The sequence below is a fragment of the Athene cunicularia genome (assembly GCF_003259725.1).
Source record: "Athene cunicularia isolate RWA chromosome 3 unlocalized genomic scaffold, athCun1 chr3_part1, whole genome shotgun sequence".
Taxonomy (NCBI): Eukaryota; Metazoa; Chordata; class Aves; order Strigiformes; family Strigidae; genus Athene; species Athene cunicularia.
In genome coordinates, this window is record NW_020799097.1 from 23,506,860 (window position 1) to 23,524,786 (window position 17,927).

Sequence of the window (17,927 nt, forward strand, 5' to 3'; positions counted from 1 at the left end):
TGAATAATCTGCCCAACTTCGACATTCTGTTACAAAACCTAGTAGAAAGTGAGATGGTTAAGCATTCCTCTTGCCTTAGTATTTCTTACTGATTTGTATATCTGGCTCCAATCAGCTTGTTGGCCTCTGTGGATCTTACCTCTCCAGTCACTTCCTCCTGGACTGTAGGTGCACAACTTGATGCTGAAGCTTCTACCAAGTAACAAACACACTTGAAAATTAAATTTCAGGTCTTGGTGCTGAAAAACACTAATATATGTGACTATATGTATGTAAGCATTTTCATTTCAGTAGAAGTATGTACATTTAAATGACTGCAGAACGAGCTCGCAGATGTTAGAATTGGAAATGCCTCTGGCTCCACGTGATCCATCACTTCCACAAGTAGAAAGAATGCTTGTGGAAGAATAAACAGGTTATTTTTTATAAAACAACTGAATGATCTGGGAGCCAAAGACCCATTTAAAAATCTGAATGGCAAGTGTAGAATAGCAGAAAGTAGATCCCACCTCACTAGACAGCACCTGAAAATTTTTGCTCTTACATAATACCTGGGAACTTAAAATAACAAGATTAAGATTTTAGTGAACAATCAAATGCAATGAAAAATCAGTATCTGAGATTTAAAAGCATAAAAGAAAAAAGTTGATAAGAATAGGTCACACAAAAGCTGAAAATCTAAAATTAAATATTTAATTAGAACTCTGATTTTTCTTTCAAGGTAGGTGGCATTGCACAGGCTATATTACAATCTTTTATAGTTTGTTTTTTTTTTTTTTTCCAAAGAGAATACTGTTTATTTTTAACAGGCCACTTTAATATTAATACATGTGTAATAGGATCAGAACTGAAAATCAGCTAAAGATGGTAAATTTTACATTATTGGGAAAATTACAATTTTTTGTATTGTAAAAACATTTATTTTTAACAATTTACCTACATTAATCAAAAAAGTACAGCATATTTAATAATTTTACAAATTCTTCATAAAAAATATATCTCTGTACAAAAAGTTCTTTTGCACCTACTTCATGTCACAGCAGCATGTAGTGAAATGGCAGAATGAAATACTGGGAATGAAAATTAGATTGACTTGATCATAATGCCGGCGTTCCTTCCCACCCACCCACACCCCCCCTTCACCCTCCCACTTTTTTTTTTTTTTTTTTTTTTTTTTTTTAATAACAGCTTTCCTTTGTTTACAAAATATTTTACACAAGAAAAAAAATTATTGCAGCTAGCCTGGAGAAAGGCAAGATGTGTGATACAAGCAGCAGTTTTTAACAGCTTTGAAGCACATAACCTGTTTTTTTTGTTTAAAAAAAAAAAAATACATAGCATGTATTATTAGCCCATCATAATGATCTGGTCAACACTGGGGGAAAAGTCTTCTGCATACATTTCAGAAAGCAGATTTCCTGGCTGCCATTACCTGGCCACTGCACAACATTTTAAGAGTCTTATTCTGATGAAGCACCATATGTAAGTGCATGCATACACAGCCCTCTGTAAAATAACTTCAGGAGAAAGAGAGCCAACATAAACAGAAGACTCAAACATAGCAGAGAAGAAGAGGCAGTTGAAGGATGTGGATAGAACTGATAACACTGTAAGAGCTTTCTTTTACTTTTTACAGTCTGAACCCCCTGTTTAGTCTAAACTCCAATCAAACATCTTAGGGTAATTTGTCAGTGTGCCCCAAGTTTGAGTGTCCCTGATCAAAGACACACACTCAGGTCAAATACTCCTTAAATAACCTCCCCAAAAAGGAACCACTAAGTAAAGGATTCACAGGATCTGGGCTCTCTAAGACAAAAGATCAAATAATTTAGCTATTTCTTCTGGGACCTTTCCTCCCAACACATTCCTTGGTGGTCATAGTGAGACAGGTCACTGAAGAATGCACTGTAAGGGCAGAGTTGAAAACATAAAAAATAGCTACTTAGCTTGTTTTCATTACTCCATTTTTTTTTTCTTCCATTGCCACTACAGAAAGACTTCCACAGCATTAATGTCAATGCTGAACACCTGTCAAAAACTTTAATCACACAACAACTTCTTTCCCTGGCCTGTTGTTCCTATGGAAGCTCTTCATTTGCAGACTGACTTCCTCTATGTTGGGGAGGAGCAGGACAACAACTTTGATCTGATGACTTTGTTCTTTCTTAAGAAATGTGAAGGGCTCCGAGATGTGACAGATAAATGAAACTTACTGCACAAAAACCTCAGAAACAAACAAAAAAGAAAGCAAAAACCTACTAACAAAATGAACAAGGAACTGACTGGAAAGGATTATTTATTAAATTTTCTGCAGAGGTTCTTGCTCATATGAAGAACATAACAGCTAGAGGCCCTACAATACTGTATTATATTGCTGGTATTTTTCATCTAATAGATGAAGAATTGTTAAGTTGACCAAGGGTTACCTTTGAAATTTTCTTTACGTTCTGCAACATTAGCTGAAAAACCTGTTATTTGGCTTACATTACCTTTTTGTTTTGTGTATAACAGCCAGACCTACACACATATGGATTTCAGAAACACTTTTCTACAGTTTTTGATACCATCTGGACATTAGGACAGTTTGAAATTCAGAAAACTAGAACAAAACAATAACACAAACCAACCATGAATTTTAAAGAAAAGCAAAGCAATTTTCCTGGTTTCTGAGCTCAACTTCTAGGACTAAAATGAGATTCTGCTTCATTATTTCCTAATTTTAAAACTCAATTAATCTGCCCAATGGCATATTTTTTTTTTCTTTTCATGTGTTTTCATTCAATAAAATCTCTAATTCTAAGCAAATGTTAATGATTTACTCAACCATTCATATTTACAAATGTCAAACTTTCTGTGTCAAACTGTGTAAGTACAAAAGCAGTAAGCAGTGTGTTTAAAAAAATCTGAAAAGACACAGCAAATATAGTCGAGTATTTCTCTTTGTTCAAAGTAGAAACTGAATGACAGCTTGTTATAGACAATTTGCACTGGGTTTACATATGCTACTGTAATATATTTTAGTTCCATGTAACATCAGAAAATGATGTCATATTACAGGAAAAAATGGAAAAAAATGCAAAAGGGAAGACTGTATTATGAGCACAGGCTCACAGGCTTTATGAGCTATCTAAAATAAATTACTATTCACATTTGTACATGGCAAGCAGCAATAGCTGCTAACCCCCCTGCTGTTAAATAGTATGATACTGACAATGGTGATTGATGACTGATTTGAGGAAAAAAAAAACAACAATACTAGCAATGAAAATTTCTTTGAAATGGGCTCTTGTTTGGGCTGAAAGTCTCCAATAACTTGTAATCATGTTTACAAAGAAATTTAGTCTAAAATTGACAAAAGAAATATTTTCCTCTAGCACACAGGATTTTAACTGAGGCTAAGCATGGGGCTCATAACTTGATATTCCAAGTAAATTTATTGTGGAATGTTTTGCTTGGCAAAGAGTGAGCAAATGTCTATATACAATGGACAGTGTGTAGAAACCCTGTATATTTTTACCAGTATCTTACTCAGTCATCCATAACACTCTAGTGCAAAAAAATTGTGCATTAACATTTTGCAATATAACGGCTGATTGGGAAAGTGGCAAACTGCCCTATGTATGAGATACACTGTAAGTTTCTTTAATTTTAGCAAGATTTCAATGGTAAAGCATTTGCAGGTGTATGCAACCTCAAGGAAGGTTGTCTCCTCCTTCAAGAGAGCTTCTTTTCTTCAGAATATTCCCGGGGATAATCTGTGGTGCTATCATTTGTCAAAGTACTCAAAGGATTTATCCAAGTGCCCAGAAGAATGCATTGAAAGGCATCCAGCCACATACAAATATGAAAGTCTGAGGCATTAAATATGACAAATTGGCATGACTTGGCAGTCTTCCTTAAAGTGTGCCTTGATTTGACGCAGATGCAGCCAGGCATTTTGATCCAACTTTAAGATGAAAAAATATTCTTTGTCTGATCCCCAGAAGACTGACACGTTTTTACCAGAAAATTTAGCTGCATGTAGGCCAACAGAAGATGTTAAAGATTACAGCAGCAAAGCCAAGAGAAGAAGGGAAACTGGTATATGGCACCAAAGGAATTACTGCTTGTCCATCAGAGGTATGGCTATGAATCAGTCATATTGGGCACTGAAGGCTATACCACTGTACAAACTGTGTTCAGAGTCGTATCAAACCTCACAGCCTTTGCCTCTGTGGGTTTTAAGTTTGTATCATACATGGGATTTTCAAATGAAGCCTGTCCATTACTGTTTTCATGTCCAGCATACCCATTGTACTGTACTTTTGGTCTTGTTCTGGGGAAAAAAAAAAAAAAAAAAAAAAAAAGGAGACAGGAAATTATCATTAGTAACCCTTAAAAAGAAATATTCTACAATTATCGCAAGTTTTATTTATAACATTTCCATCCTGTCTACACAAGTTGCACGACTGTCTAAAAGTGATAAAAGGAGACCCATGAAGGATGTCTCAGGGACTTAAAAAGTAAAGAGAAATCTGCCTGGAAATTATTTTTCATAGCATGAGGCAAAGAAAACAAATTCCTAATGGGCAAACTGATGCTACAAAGCACAGAGACTATGCAGGCAAAGTATAGGTATGCATTTTCCATTATAAAAATGTCAAAAGATTGATTTCATAGTTTGTTGTTAGTGCCAAAATTGGCAGTCAGAAGTAAAGCAACATAGAACAAAATTACAAACATAAGTAAAGTTAGAACTGATAACTTTTATAATATTTTCTGTCAGAAGTAACAATTATGATAGTTTCTGATTACATTTGCAGTTTTAGATTGCTATTCTCACCATAAAAGAAACCTTACACAGAGTGGAAAAACTTATTCTATCTTTACTAAATTAACACCCTATCAATTTCCATGTATATATCCTTGTCTTTCTAAACTGTTATTATGTCAAAAATAGAGTAGCATCTTTAATTGGTGAATTTAATTTGATCACCATCAAGCATATTCTCATTGACTTTCCTGGAGATTTGGGATTCTACCTACAGTAATTTTTACAGTACACCTAGTAAGGCAACTGGACCATCTGTGCAAATGTTCTGATGGAGATCAATATAAATTGTCAAATTTTTGAATGGAGTAGATGACTAGGTATACAGAGAAAGATAAGAGTGAGGGGCTCCTAATTCATTCTTTTGATACCATCTGGTGTTCTATATGAGATAAACACTCACAGACTTTATTGACCTAGATGTTTATGAGAATAGGTAGAGGGAACAGGTTAGTTATTTGCTATCAGCTATTTATTACCATTCCAGAGCAGAGAGTTAGTGTTGCAGTATTGAAGGTGCTGTAACAAGTCTCCTGGGTACCACTAAATCTAAGTCAGTGCAAAGTCAGCCAGCATAGCTTCAACAAGGCAACTCTTGCACTGACATTGCAAGTGTCCAGAGTATGTTGTACTGCTAGTTGCAGTAACCTTCAGAAAAGGATCAGTAATTTCAATTATTCCAGACAGATCTGTCATAGCATGCCTGCTTACAACCATAAATACTTCCAGCACTAAACACTACTAAATAGCTTGACCGAGATTTTGTATGTCCAAACATATGTAAACACATTGACAAAATCCTAACTAATATTCACATAAACTGTGACATTTAAATATCAAAGGATACAAAGAATTATCTTTCAGTAACCACTATTGTATTTTGAATAGTGTTTTACCACCATGAAGATGTCAAGACTTCATGGATACTCACATTTGTATGCAAAGTTCTGTTAGAACATATCAGGCCAATAATTAAATTAAAATTAAAACAGAATTTTGCAGACTTGCTGATACTATCCAGTAAAATATCTTATTGTATTTTACTACTGTAACCTTAAATCTCTTAGCATCTAAAATATGTAAAGGAAGATCAGTATATATTTTTATACATGTAATTGAAATCAGGCAAGAAAGTCAATGAAGGAGTGCAAAATGTAGATGCTTGGTGCTTAATAAATGTAAACTAATTTAGAAAATAGTCTTATGATAAAATGTCAGAAAAAGGTTCTTGAAAATCAAACTCCTTTTTAGAAAATTATTCTGTATTGGATAGCAGATAGGGAAACTATCACTGGAAAGATGTCAGTAGCGTAAATTGACAGCCTACAAATAATTCTGTTGCTCATAAATGTGAGGGTTTTTTTTCTCCATACTTTCATTTTAGAAGTAACAAACATGCTTAGAAATCTTAACTAGGAGTTTTCCTAAGTGTAAGTAATTAAATATCTTTTAATGTTGTTCAAAAAGACTGAGATACTGAGATGCTCTTTATTCCTGAAGCAATCCCTGTCTGTCAAATAAAAGGTACAGAAAATGTGTAAAAAAGGTTTATAACCCTGGTTTAATTAGATGTTATTAATCTGACATAGGCACAGCAAAGACATGCACAAAATTGTCCCCAAAGAAGACCTTCAAATTCTCTGATATAGAGAGCCTCTAGGGGTATAACTATTATCACATCATTGTGAAAATTTCATGTTGTTATTCTGGTACTTAAGGTAATTTAAAGAAAGTCCCTTCAAAAGTCACAGATTCTGTTCTCTTCTGTTCCCTTTCCTTTGAAATATTCTTTGTTTTGAAGGGAATAAAGGTGACCTAAAGTTTCTTTATATCAGTATTCAACTTGCTAATTTTCTGATGAAAATGTGACACTCATAACCACTCTAAAAAATGTGGTTTAATGGAAGAAATTATGTGAAAATATAAAAAAGGAAGAATATTCTTTGAAAGATTAAGTTATGAGTAACATCTCCTTTTTCAAGTATCTAATGCATTTAAATAAGATTAAGGTAGGCAGAACTGCAATGGTGCACCAACAGTACCATAAATATTGGGATTACAGCTGCTCGTCTGAAGACTGGTTTATCTCTCTTAAATACATACATATCTCTACTAAACAGAATCTCCACTGCTCATGTGCGACATAAAAAACATCACAGAATAAACCACAAACTATACCTATGTCATAATATAGTTCTAAATTTTTTTTTCTTAGAGTATGCCTCCTCTTTTTAAGAGCAAATGGTCCCTTTACATTCCATCTCTTTGCCTGTGCTTTCACACTGCTCTTTAGGTTCCCCTCACTGCAGAACAGGAACTATCTGAGAATGTAGATCTGTAGGCATCAGAAAGGCATCTTACAATAACACGTTCTGAGAGAGTTCACAGCTCTTCTTGAGCAGTTTTTTCAACAAAAGGCTCTATTACATTTCAGGACATGTATAATTTAAGAGGAGTTCATAAGTTCAAGCTTTACTGCAATTTCTTTTCCCCAATTCATCTGATGCTGAGGTATGTAGACAGTCCAGTCCATCATAGGACAATGGTGGACTTCAGTTTCTCTAGGTGATTTATTACAATCGCAAAATACTATTGGTGTCATGATTGTAGAACAACAATTTAAAAAAATATATATTAAAAATCAGCATTTCTGGTAAATACCATTTTGCAAACTGCAAATAACACAAGGAGATCAGAGTTTTGTAGCTCAATACAAAAACACAGAATTTTTTCCAGGAACTTCTAGTGAAATAACACCCAGAATGAGCAAATGTTCAAAGGATACATAGGTATCATTTTTTAAACCAAATTTCAGATAAGATTATTTGATTTATTGTATTATCTAATGATATGTAAAAGTTTCATTTGAACTGAAGTAATGCCAATTCTAATAGTATCCCCTAGCTCATTCAGCATGTACTGTTGTCTCATTATTGGCTGTTCCCTCATGGGATTTATGGATTTTTCAGCTTTTATAATTAATACTCATAAGTGTTTTGAAAGAAGCAGCATGCATTCAATTTAATAAAGCATTAAAATGATAAAATAAAACATGAAACCTGAGATTTCAATCTGATTCAGTCTAACAAACCAAGAAGGTTGATAGGTCTTTGCTCCTTAACACTGTGACTCATTTTTCTAATTGTTCACCATTAGAACAGCCCTGCACTGAACCTCTTCATGGGAATACTTCGAAATATTTGTCTTTCCAGAATAAAGATATTCTTGAAAGCACTGTGGTCTATAGTTACACTTACCTATCAAAATTAAAACAAAGAGCTTATGAAGTTACTGAATAAATGACATTTACAATACCTGTGTTTGTAGAGGTAAAATGCAAACCCTGATAAGATTAGAGCAAAGAACGGTACTAGGATGGCAGCTGCAACAGAACTGCTGTTTGTACCATAATAGTGATTTGAAAGGTCTGTGTCTGCACTTAAAGGACCTGAAATGAAAGAAAAAGGGTAGAAATAAAATTCCCAGATTTTTTATCTCACATTTCTCTCTTTATTCAAGAATGAAAGCAAATGGTGTCTTGATAAAACATGAAATAGCAAGCAGTATCATAGTAAAAATCTTAATACCACTTAATAATTTATCAATAACTATCAGAGCAATTTAAAAACTATTCAAGAAGTAAAATAATTACGAACTACACCTCTCATAAGTCACTAATTTAATAAATTAAGCCAAATACCTTCTACAGAAAGTATTCTATGCCTGCCATTTTAATATTCAGCTTAGAAACAACAAGCAATCTGAGACCAAACATGAAAAAGGAAGAGAAAACTGAGGTAACTGCAATAAATCATAATGGTTCTGATTGTTTCAGTATCACTCCCAAGTCCGTGCACTTGTGTGCATGTCCTGTTCGCTTCACAGACCCTTTTAGGGATGAGACATGAGGATGTTTCAAAGCCTCTAGCAACTGTGTTTGCACTGGGATAAAGCTGAGGTTCAGAGAATGCAAAGGCAGTCAGTCACCTGCAGCACAGCCTTGCTAGGTTCATGTTGTGGACAAGCAGATAACCCGGAATGTAAGGCATTTTGCAGACCTCATTTTCCCATCAGTATAAAGAAAGACATTGTTAAATTGCTTAAATAGGTGTCCAATTCAAATTGTGAAGGATGAAAAATAATTTTATAGTGAAAATATAACATATAATAGTAATTAACTTATATAATAATCATTATATTATAGAAAAAAACCCATATTTTAAGTGCCAACTCGATGTTGCCTGTTTAACTGACAGCTTTTCAGAGAGCAATATAAAAATTTTATCTAGGGAGGAGAGACTAGAATAGAGGGAAAGTACAGTGAGGATGGGCCTGGGAGAGATAACTAGGCTTACAATTCTGGGATATTTTTGCTGAAGCTAGTAGAGAAGAACAGGAGATACTGGTGTTTACCAATGATAAATGCTCCAACCCAAGATTATACACTGTCTCAAACACCACTGCTCCCTCACTGATGCCAATAGCATCAATCAGACTTTTTAGAACTCCAGCACAGACCAGTTATATAGCAGAGACACAGCCATTGCACTGCTTTCAGCAGTCTGCTAAAATATCTGAATACATTGCAAAATTGAGAAAGAAGCAAATAATTCTCCTATGATTTCTTGCAGTTCAAGATGAACGTGAAAGAGGACTGAGGTAAGTTTTTGTTTGATTAGATATTTTAAAAACTTATATAAATTTATAATATTAAAATAAATTTTGTGCAATTCATTTTAACATATTAACATATTAAATTCTAGGAAGTAATTAAGTTGCCCTTAAAATTAAGACAGACCCACTAGGAATGTCAGAATTAACAGATTTGATCACTAAACATGACAAAATATTGTACTTCAATGTATTTCACTGCCTTAATCTTCTGTCACATTTCAGACTTGTGTATATTTCTCTGCAGAGTGGTGAAGGCAAATATTTTCAAATTAATAAACCTACTACTGTGGTAGTTAGGATCATGTTATGAGGTTTATCACACTACTGTGGAGATTCTTAATTAACACTGAAGTGGTTTAGAGTAGAACCAGTGTATTAGAAAAATCTCTGGACTTTCATAATCCAGTATTTGTCCCAACCAGGCCTGTTAGCATAATTTTATGTATTTGTACTGTATTGCACATGTAATGGACATTCTCCAACAAATCGAAATTAAAGAAAAATTAGAATCAAGTCGTTATCACTGTTAAGTTAACAAATGTTAGTTTAAATGCACCTTTGAATTTTTTACTGGTTAGAAGAAGTGATAGAAATTATTAAAACTTCATGCAGTTATCACTGTCTTCATCCTTTACTATCACAATCCCCAGTTGTTTTCCAAATATTTGGAGTAATTAATAAAAAAATATGGTAATGATAAAATTCGTTGTAGTCATATCAGAGAAAACCTGGAATTAATAGTCCAACTCTTATTTAAAATTCTAACCAAGTACCGAAATAAAGAGAAATATGTATCATCAACGAACTCTTAATTTATATCTCAAAGCTGTTTTCATGGCACATCTGACAGACACATTTTAATGTATAAGTAGCAGAAAAGTTATAAAATATCTAATCAGATTTCATCTAAAAGAAAAGAGCAGTTTGAAATCCATAATAAGAAATTAATGGCATGAAGTTTTAGTATGTAATTTTTTAAAGATTAAAAGACTTTTTTGTGTGTAAATGAACATTTAAAACTAGGCACAAACTTACATTTAGTTAATTTCTTTTTAAGTTGTCTCTGTCTGATAACTGACTCACATTTAATATTTAGTAGTCAAAACTCCTATAGGAGGTAACTGAATATTCTGTATCTCTATAGTTTTTGAAGTACCACATTTAGGGTAACCAAGCTTGAACTTTTTAACTTAAGTTTACAACCTTTAATTGGCATTGGAGAAGCGTTGGCCATGTTCAGACTGTGCATTGGGTGTGCTTTTTATTAGGGAAGAGAAACTTTGCTGCAGTGCTGGATAATTTGAATTTTATTCATGTATGAGACTCAATATAACTTCAACACAGTCTGGTCTACTTATTACCATCATTTTCAGAGCTCTTTGTGATTAAACATATCCTGATGTGATATTTTTCATTTCTTCTGACAGAGTTGTCATGATGAGAAGTGAGCCTACTGTACTGCTCTAATTTAGGTATTGATTGCTAACACACACACACACACACACACACACACACACACAAAGACTGCAAAAGATAGTTGTTTACTTTCATTAAAAAAGCCATACTTTGTCACCAGAAAACATGTTATTTATCAGAGGGATATTCAATAAGATTATGGTTTTTAAACATTTCACAGAATAACAGGGGTTTCTTTAGCCTCCTAAAAATAGCAGCAGTCAGGTGAAGTTCAAATTCTGATAATACACAGTGAAGTCATAATTGCAAAAGCCATGTACTTCTACTGTGTAGATGGTTAAGGAGTTTTCTCCTTCATACATACTAGAAAAAAAGAAACCTGCAAATCATTCATATTTCATATTTCTTGTCAATATTTGTTATCTCAATCTAGACAAGCTAAAAAAGTACTTTAGTAATTAAAAAAAAAAAAAAAAAAAAAAAAAAAAGAGAAGCAGGTCATTGTGTTTCCCCAGATGAAGTAAATACAGGAAAATAATAATTTGGCGAACTAAGTTTCTCCTCTCGGAAATCCACCTTTCATAAAATTTTAAAGGACAGTTCAGACTGGAATGAACAAGGCCAAGATTTTAGAATAAACAACTTCTAGAAGAGTAGTGGTGAGGCACAGGCACTCAGCTATTAAAGAAACTGAACCTAGCTCCAGACTTGCAGCCTTTAAAGACCAAGTTATTAAAACATAACAAAACATACAAAAAGCCGCCAGCAATGACTGATTACTTGGCAAAACAGGTTAAATAATTTGGTGTCACAACTTGGGCGCTTTAAGCAGGCTCAGATACAGTTCTTATTATTTTAGCAGACTGAGAACAGAGATCTCTGCCCTTCGGGTTATTTTCTAAGGCTACAAGCAAACAGAATTGCTTCTGATAGAGAATAAACTCTACTTAGAAATAAAGTTCTTTTTTATTTCATGTCATTAAGTTCCAAGACTGAGCATATCCACTGAGCCTGGTCTTTCTCTAGCATTGTGTGATAGGGAATTTTTCATCAAATAGTCTTTCACACTTAGCCAAATATTTCTCTCTAAATGCTGGTTGTTGAAGTATACTTGCAGGTGAAGAATTTCATATTACATTATGTATGCATCAGTGCATGCATAGTTTATGCATACTTCTGGCTTAATGTAAAGACAGCAAATAATTTAACTTCCTGAAGAAAGGGAAATATGTTAAGTCTTCAGCTGGAGGACATATGAGATCTTTACCTCAGCAGAATATTCATCAACAGGATAGATTTAAAAAACAAAGCAACTTATCCTTGAATATGAGAGGGCATGGACAAATATGACCTATGTTGGTTAGAAATTTGTGGTTTCCTTTTAGCTGTAGGATCTTCAATAGAGAACAAGCACCCTACAGAAAATCAGTACGTATTTATCAAACACATAAAGAAATCTAAAAGAGACAGTATCTACATTTGTAGCAAGCTCTCTGCTGAGATGTCAAAGATTACGATGAGAGTCTGACAGCCTAGGAATGCATATGCAACTTGGACACTTCAGCTCCTTACTAGTCTTGGGAATACACAAACTGAGCTCTCATATTGCAACTCTAAATGGTGATACAGACAATGTTTTCCACTACCGTAGAATACATCCACTGAAGAATGCTGTAACTGTTGAATTGTCATTCTGCTTGTTCTTCATTTACCCCCATAAGTCAATTCACTGGTAAAACACACGGATCCAAACTTTTATTAAATAGCTGGCAAATCATGGATATATTTTTTTGGCCTGGTTTAAGAAAAAAAAACTCCACACAACACAAAACAACTACCCACCCCCCGCCAACAAAACCAACAAACCTTACTCTCACTGTCTGGAGATATCAAAGACTGCTAAACAAGACATGTTTGAACATGTATTGATGCTCTACATTTACAGTCTGCTTGTTAAAATCAGAAAGAAAAAGCATATTAGATATTACAGTGATAAGGATTACACGAAAATACAGGCAGACAAATAATTTGTCCTGCACAAAAGTTTAATCTGAAGACTGAAATTGGATTTAGTAATGGGCAGCTCAGGCTGAGACTCTGAATAGTCAGGTTTTCGCCCCTTGTGACTATACATACATAGCAATTTGAGAGGTAGCCAAGATGAGCAAATCCATAGCATAACTGCCGTTTTAGCAGTTAATACAGCAAAGAAATACAAAGGAGATTTGGCAGAACTTTAAAGGACATTGGGTGCCCCACCAATGAAGTTAATGGAACCAAGGCAATTTATAAAATTCAGATACAGTCTGCTATAGTTGTGTTAGGTAGGCTGTCTCCTCCTCCTAGCCCAGTACTTTGCTGTATATATACTGTGCTTTGACCCCTCTGCAGTAGTTCCAGGATCAGGAAATGCAGATGTCTACACTTCATATTTGAAAAAAAAAAAAAAAAAAAATTATGAGTAAATATTTCACGAGTAAATGTTTTATCAGTTTTTCTGATAAAATTATTTTGTAGAACTCGTTTTTCAGCAGCTACTGAAGCACTTGAGTACATAGCTGTAACACATTCTTCAGACACTCATATTTTTGACAGAAAATTAGAATTCTATCTAAATGCATATACATTCTGAAAACATCCACCAGCAACAAGCACTCTGCAAGTGGCACTATTAAAATCACTGTCCATTTTGTCCTTTTTCTATATGATGCTGACTGCAGTTTATACATTTGATCAGAAAACGTCTTTGCATTGCATGACATGCTTGTTACTTTCAGAAAGACATTCACAAAAAGCAAGCAGTTGCAATGGCATTCTCTAAGAGCATCTCGTAGTCATCTTATTAGGTCGCTAAACTATAAAACATAAGATAGTAACATGTTAAGCAGACTTAAATTGGGATTTGAACTGTATATTTCAAATTTGCATATTTCAATATATTTTTTATAATAATGGCATGAAATAAACATGCCTACTTCAGATAGATAACGGAGTCATTTGTTGAATTCACTCTTGTGAAGCTCAAAAAGATTATAGCCATTAAAGCTCTATCAAATTATTTACCTTGTCTTTGGAGCATAAATTTTCCAAAGTCTTTTCCATGTATATCACCCTGATAGGTAAAAACACCTCTTTCAAGTCCTGAGGATACCTAGAGTATGTTTAAACAGAAAAAAAAAGAAAAAAAAAAAAAAAAAAAAAAAAAAAAAAGGTTTCTGAAACAAATAAATAAGAAAGCTTAGACATTTGATTTTCTGACTTAGCGCAGATATATGGAACCCAAATTTTCACTTTTTGCCTTTAAAATATTAGCGAGCTCTCTATACTTATGTAATATTTATCATTTTAATTTTGCAATATTATTAAACAAAGCTTCAAAATAACACTTGGAATTATTATAGAATATCTGATGTATGCTGCTGGGTTTTAAAATTCTTCAACTGGCATACACATAATGGAATTATATGGAGACAGAAGTCCACTGAATTGTCAGATTTTAAATTATTTTACATCGAAAGCATCATGAAGCACAAAGGAGAACTGCAAAGATTAAAATAGCTCTCTTTTTCTTCCAGATTAAATGTAATTTTATCACAGTGAATTGTTCACCAAGCCAAAAAAGCGCAATATTTCTAAAGGTAAAATTCCCATTCTCATCTAAGAAAAACAAGGCAAAAACATGGCAAAATACGATGATTAACTCCACTTTCCCCTTAGTAAACTAAAAACTCTAATGAGAGTGGCAGATAGAAGATTGCATGCATGTTTTTAAAAATAAAATTAATGTGATCTCTATAGTGACATCAAGTACTGTATTCCATAGTTGTAATATAAAAAGTTGGATGGAATTATATAGGAAATCACAAATTGCTTCAAACTTTAAATTCGGCAAGCTTTACCCATAGCAGTCTGGTTACTTACATAACCATCTAGTGCCCAGTTGTCATTTTCAAACTTGCTCACAAAAATATCACTAGGTCCTTTAATCTGAAAAACTTTCAAGAGCAAATGGGCTTCTTCCTTCTTGTAAACACCTATTAACATAAAGGAGGTAACACATGCTTTTTAACAGCTTGTTCAAATATCCTTTAAAAACTAAGTATATTGCTTTAGAACTAAAATATTTTGTAAAAAACATTCTGTAATAACAGAATTTTATAACCTGGAAAAAACAAGATTCAAAGTGTTGTAATAGCAGGATCTTATTTTACTGATTTTTTGCCCTCATCATATTTGATAACAGGATCCAAAGATGGTTTTGTACTGTTACACATAAATGGGCAAGAATATTTGTCCTTTCACACAGTATTTCTATAATTGTTAATACAGATAGAATTCCTTGCCTGGAATTTTCTTGAACTGGAAAAAAATTGGATGTTGCTCACATCACATCAATGTATTACTATAGTAAATATCAACAGTGCCGTGGAAGAAAATTTGCTATTTGGCAGCCAACTACTGCAATTCTCTCTGAACTCAACCTTAAAAGGTACTGATAGTTGATACTGCTCTTTTCAAATACAGCTGTGATCAGAGAGTGAATCAGAACTTCACAACCACATTTGCAGAAAGGAATGCACGGTGTTGATTAAAAGGTATGCGTAATTTACTAAGTTATTTAGCTCTCTGTGCCTATTTTATGTTATGCCATTATCTAGGCCATATTGTTTTAAGGCAGATATTGATCACTATTGAACAAGGAGCTTTTCAATGGTACAGTTCTTAAAATGCCTATATACACTTCATCTGCCACTTCAATAATACCTGTGAGCTTAACACATCAATAATATCCAACAGTCCGAGATGAAAAAAACCCACCTCTACATTGATTTGAAATGTAAGGGGAAAAATAGATGGGCGACAGCATATAAACTGACTAAAATCTGTGGAGACCATTACATTAGGACCTTTCCTTTTGCAAAATAAGCAGAAAAAGTATTTTTAGTGAAAACATAAAGTTTTTGTTTCATTTTGTGTTTGGCAGAAAATATAAAAAAAAATGAACAGATGAACAAAATTAAAAGAACAGCTCTTTTAACACCAAATTCTGAACCTACCTGATAATTTGAGTTGTATGTTGGATGCCTCAATGAATGTGGCATTCACTTTGCTGCTTGTAGTATTGAACCAATCGACAGTAAGAGTAGCAGGCTGTCTTTTTCCTAAATATTCATAAAACCCTTTCCACAGCGAATTTATAAAAAACACATCTGAGGGAACTAAATAAAAGTGGGCAAAAGAGAGAGAAAGGAGTAAACTACAACAAAGTAGCAATCTTTCAATCCATACTTAAGTTCATTTTTTCTGTTACAGCATTGATCTGTATTGACCTGGTTTAGCACCAGGTTTTTTCCAGTCATTTTTAGACTCCACATCTTTCCTCTATACAATATTACTTCACTTATGAACAGTGAAGTTGCCAGAGCAGGAACTTTTAAAACTAATGTTCTGATGCTTAGAAAGTACAGTTTGAATAATCTGAAGTAAAGAACCTATAAAATGAGGCATGAATGATAGGAAGAAGTTTATGTATTTGGGTAATGTTATTGGTATTTTTCCTTTATACAGAAAAAAATAAATTATTTACAGGTCATTAAATGTTGTATTTTAAATATTTGGCTAAATCACCAACAGAGCAGAAAAAGTCTCTCATTCAACAGTATCTGCAATATTAACATTAATTAAAAAAAGAAACAGAGAAGAGAAAAAATTCTTAGTTATTGTTATGTTAGATACATTTACAGGGTGTTACATGTCTTGAACATTCATTTCTACCCTACACATTGCTCTATTTCTCCCATACACTTTTCTGTTACAACATTTGGAGAGGACTTCCTTCAAACATGATGGTTAAGGTAAACAAACAGTTAAGTTGGCCAAAACCCTCCTCCTGGCTAGGTAGCACCTAGTATCCCTGGGCAGCTTCTGGCAAGTGAAAATAGAGATTTTTCCACTTAGTTCTAAACTTTTGTAGCATTACAATTTGAAAAATAAAGTTTTAAGGTTCAAAATAAAACTTCATAAAAAGAACTGTTTAACCAATCACATGAGATCTTTACAAAATGACAACCCTAGCAACTATTAAAATTCACTCTTACTATCCATGATCACTACAAATGATACTTGCTAAGTAGCTAAAGACTGATATGAGAAGTGTTTCACACTCTAACTAAACTCTTGAAATAAATTATTGGATATTTTGCATTTTATCAAACTGAGCACATGTAAAGGCAGCTGTCTGTGTTAAAGGAAATTTATCACTGTATGTATCCTGTGTATTCATTCTGAATAAATTCCATGGATATTTCCTCCTCCACCTAACCACTGACTGCAAAAATTAATCAAAAAGAAACCCAGGTCAATAATACCACTTATTTCCAACAAAACATACGGATAGGCAGTATATCTGAAAATCTGATGACTGAGTAACCGTTGACTGTCTCTTAATAATATAATTACACTTCCTAGCACACATTTCCAAAAAAAAAAGGAAAAATAATAACTTTTTCAGTGCCTTTTGCATTCAAATTGTTTAAAAGCCACAAGCAAATGTTTTCTGCAAATATATGTATTCTGTAAAGGGTCTTTCAGACTATTTTTCCTACATATTGCTTTGCTACAGTAGTGGCATACACTAAATTTGAAACCTGACATTTTAAAAATATATTTAAATTATTTTTATTTGCCTTTGCTTTTAATGAAAATTACTTTTATAAATGAGCAGACACTGTATTTCTTTTGCCACATTCAACATCTTCACTATCTAACATCTCTAACCCCTCTAATTGTCAATAATATCTGTTAGTCTTTGCAAAATAGTACCACTGACTCAGTATTTACAAAATTAGCACTTGCTGTAGATGAACAGATTCAGTAGGGGAAGAAAATACATTTCTGCTTCCCCAGTCATGTTTTTGTAAAAGGTTAAAATGCACGTGCTGCAGTGTCATGGATGCTGCTCTGGAATCAGAGCGCTTCTGACCCAGTTCTGCCAAGACCTTACAGTGTCCCTGCCTGAGTATTATTA

The 17,927-nt window shown here is 33.6% G+C and overlaps 1 protein-coding gene across 1 annotated transcript in view; it reads right to left on the reverse strand.

Moving 5' to 3' along the window:
- Positions 1–1,323: 1,323 nt before the first annotated feature.
- The window catches only part of CSMD1 (CUB and Sushi multiple domains 1), a 1,016,265-nt gene continuing 999,661 nt past the window's right edge, over positions 1,324–17,927 (reverse strand). Inside the window, exons 67-71 of the mRNA XM_026844050.1 lie at positions 15,958–16,119; positions 14,822–14,934; positions 13,964–14,051; positions 8,126–8,258; positions 1,324–4,315 (exon numbers count right to left, since the gene is read on the reverse strand). Of these exons, the coding sequence (XP_026699851.1) occupies positions 4,156–4,315; positions 8,126–8,258; positions 13,964–14,051; positions 14,822–14,934; positions 15,958–16,119 (656 nt within the window). The 3' untranslated portion in view covers positions 1,324–4,155. The remainder of the gene's footprint in view (positions 4,316–8,125; positions 8,259–13,963; positions 14,052–14,821; positions 14,935–15,957; positions 16,120–17,927) is intronic.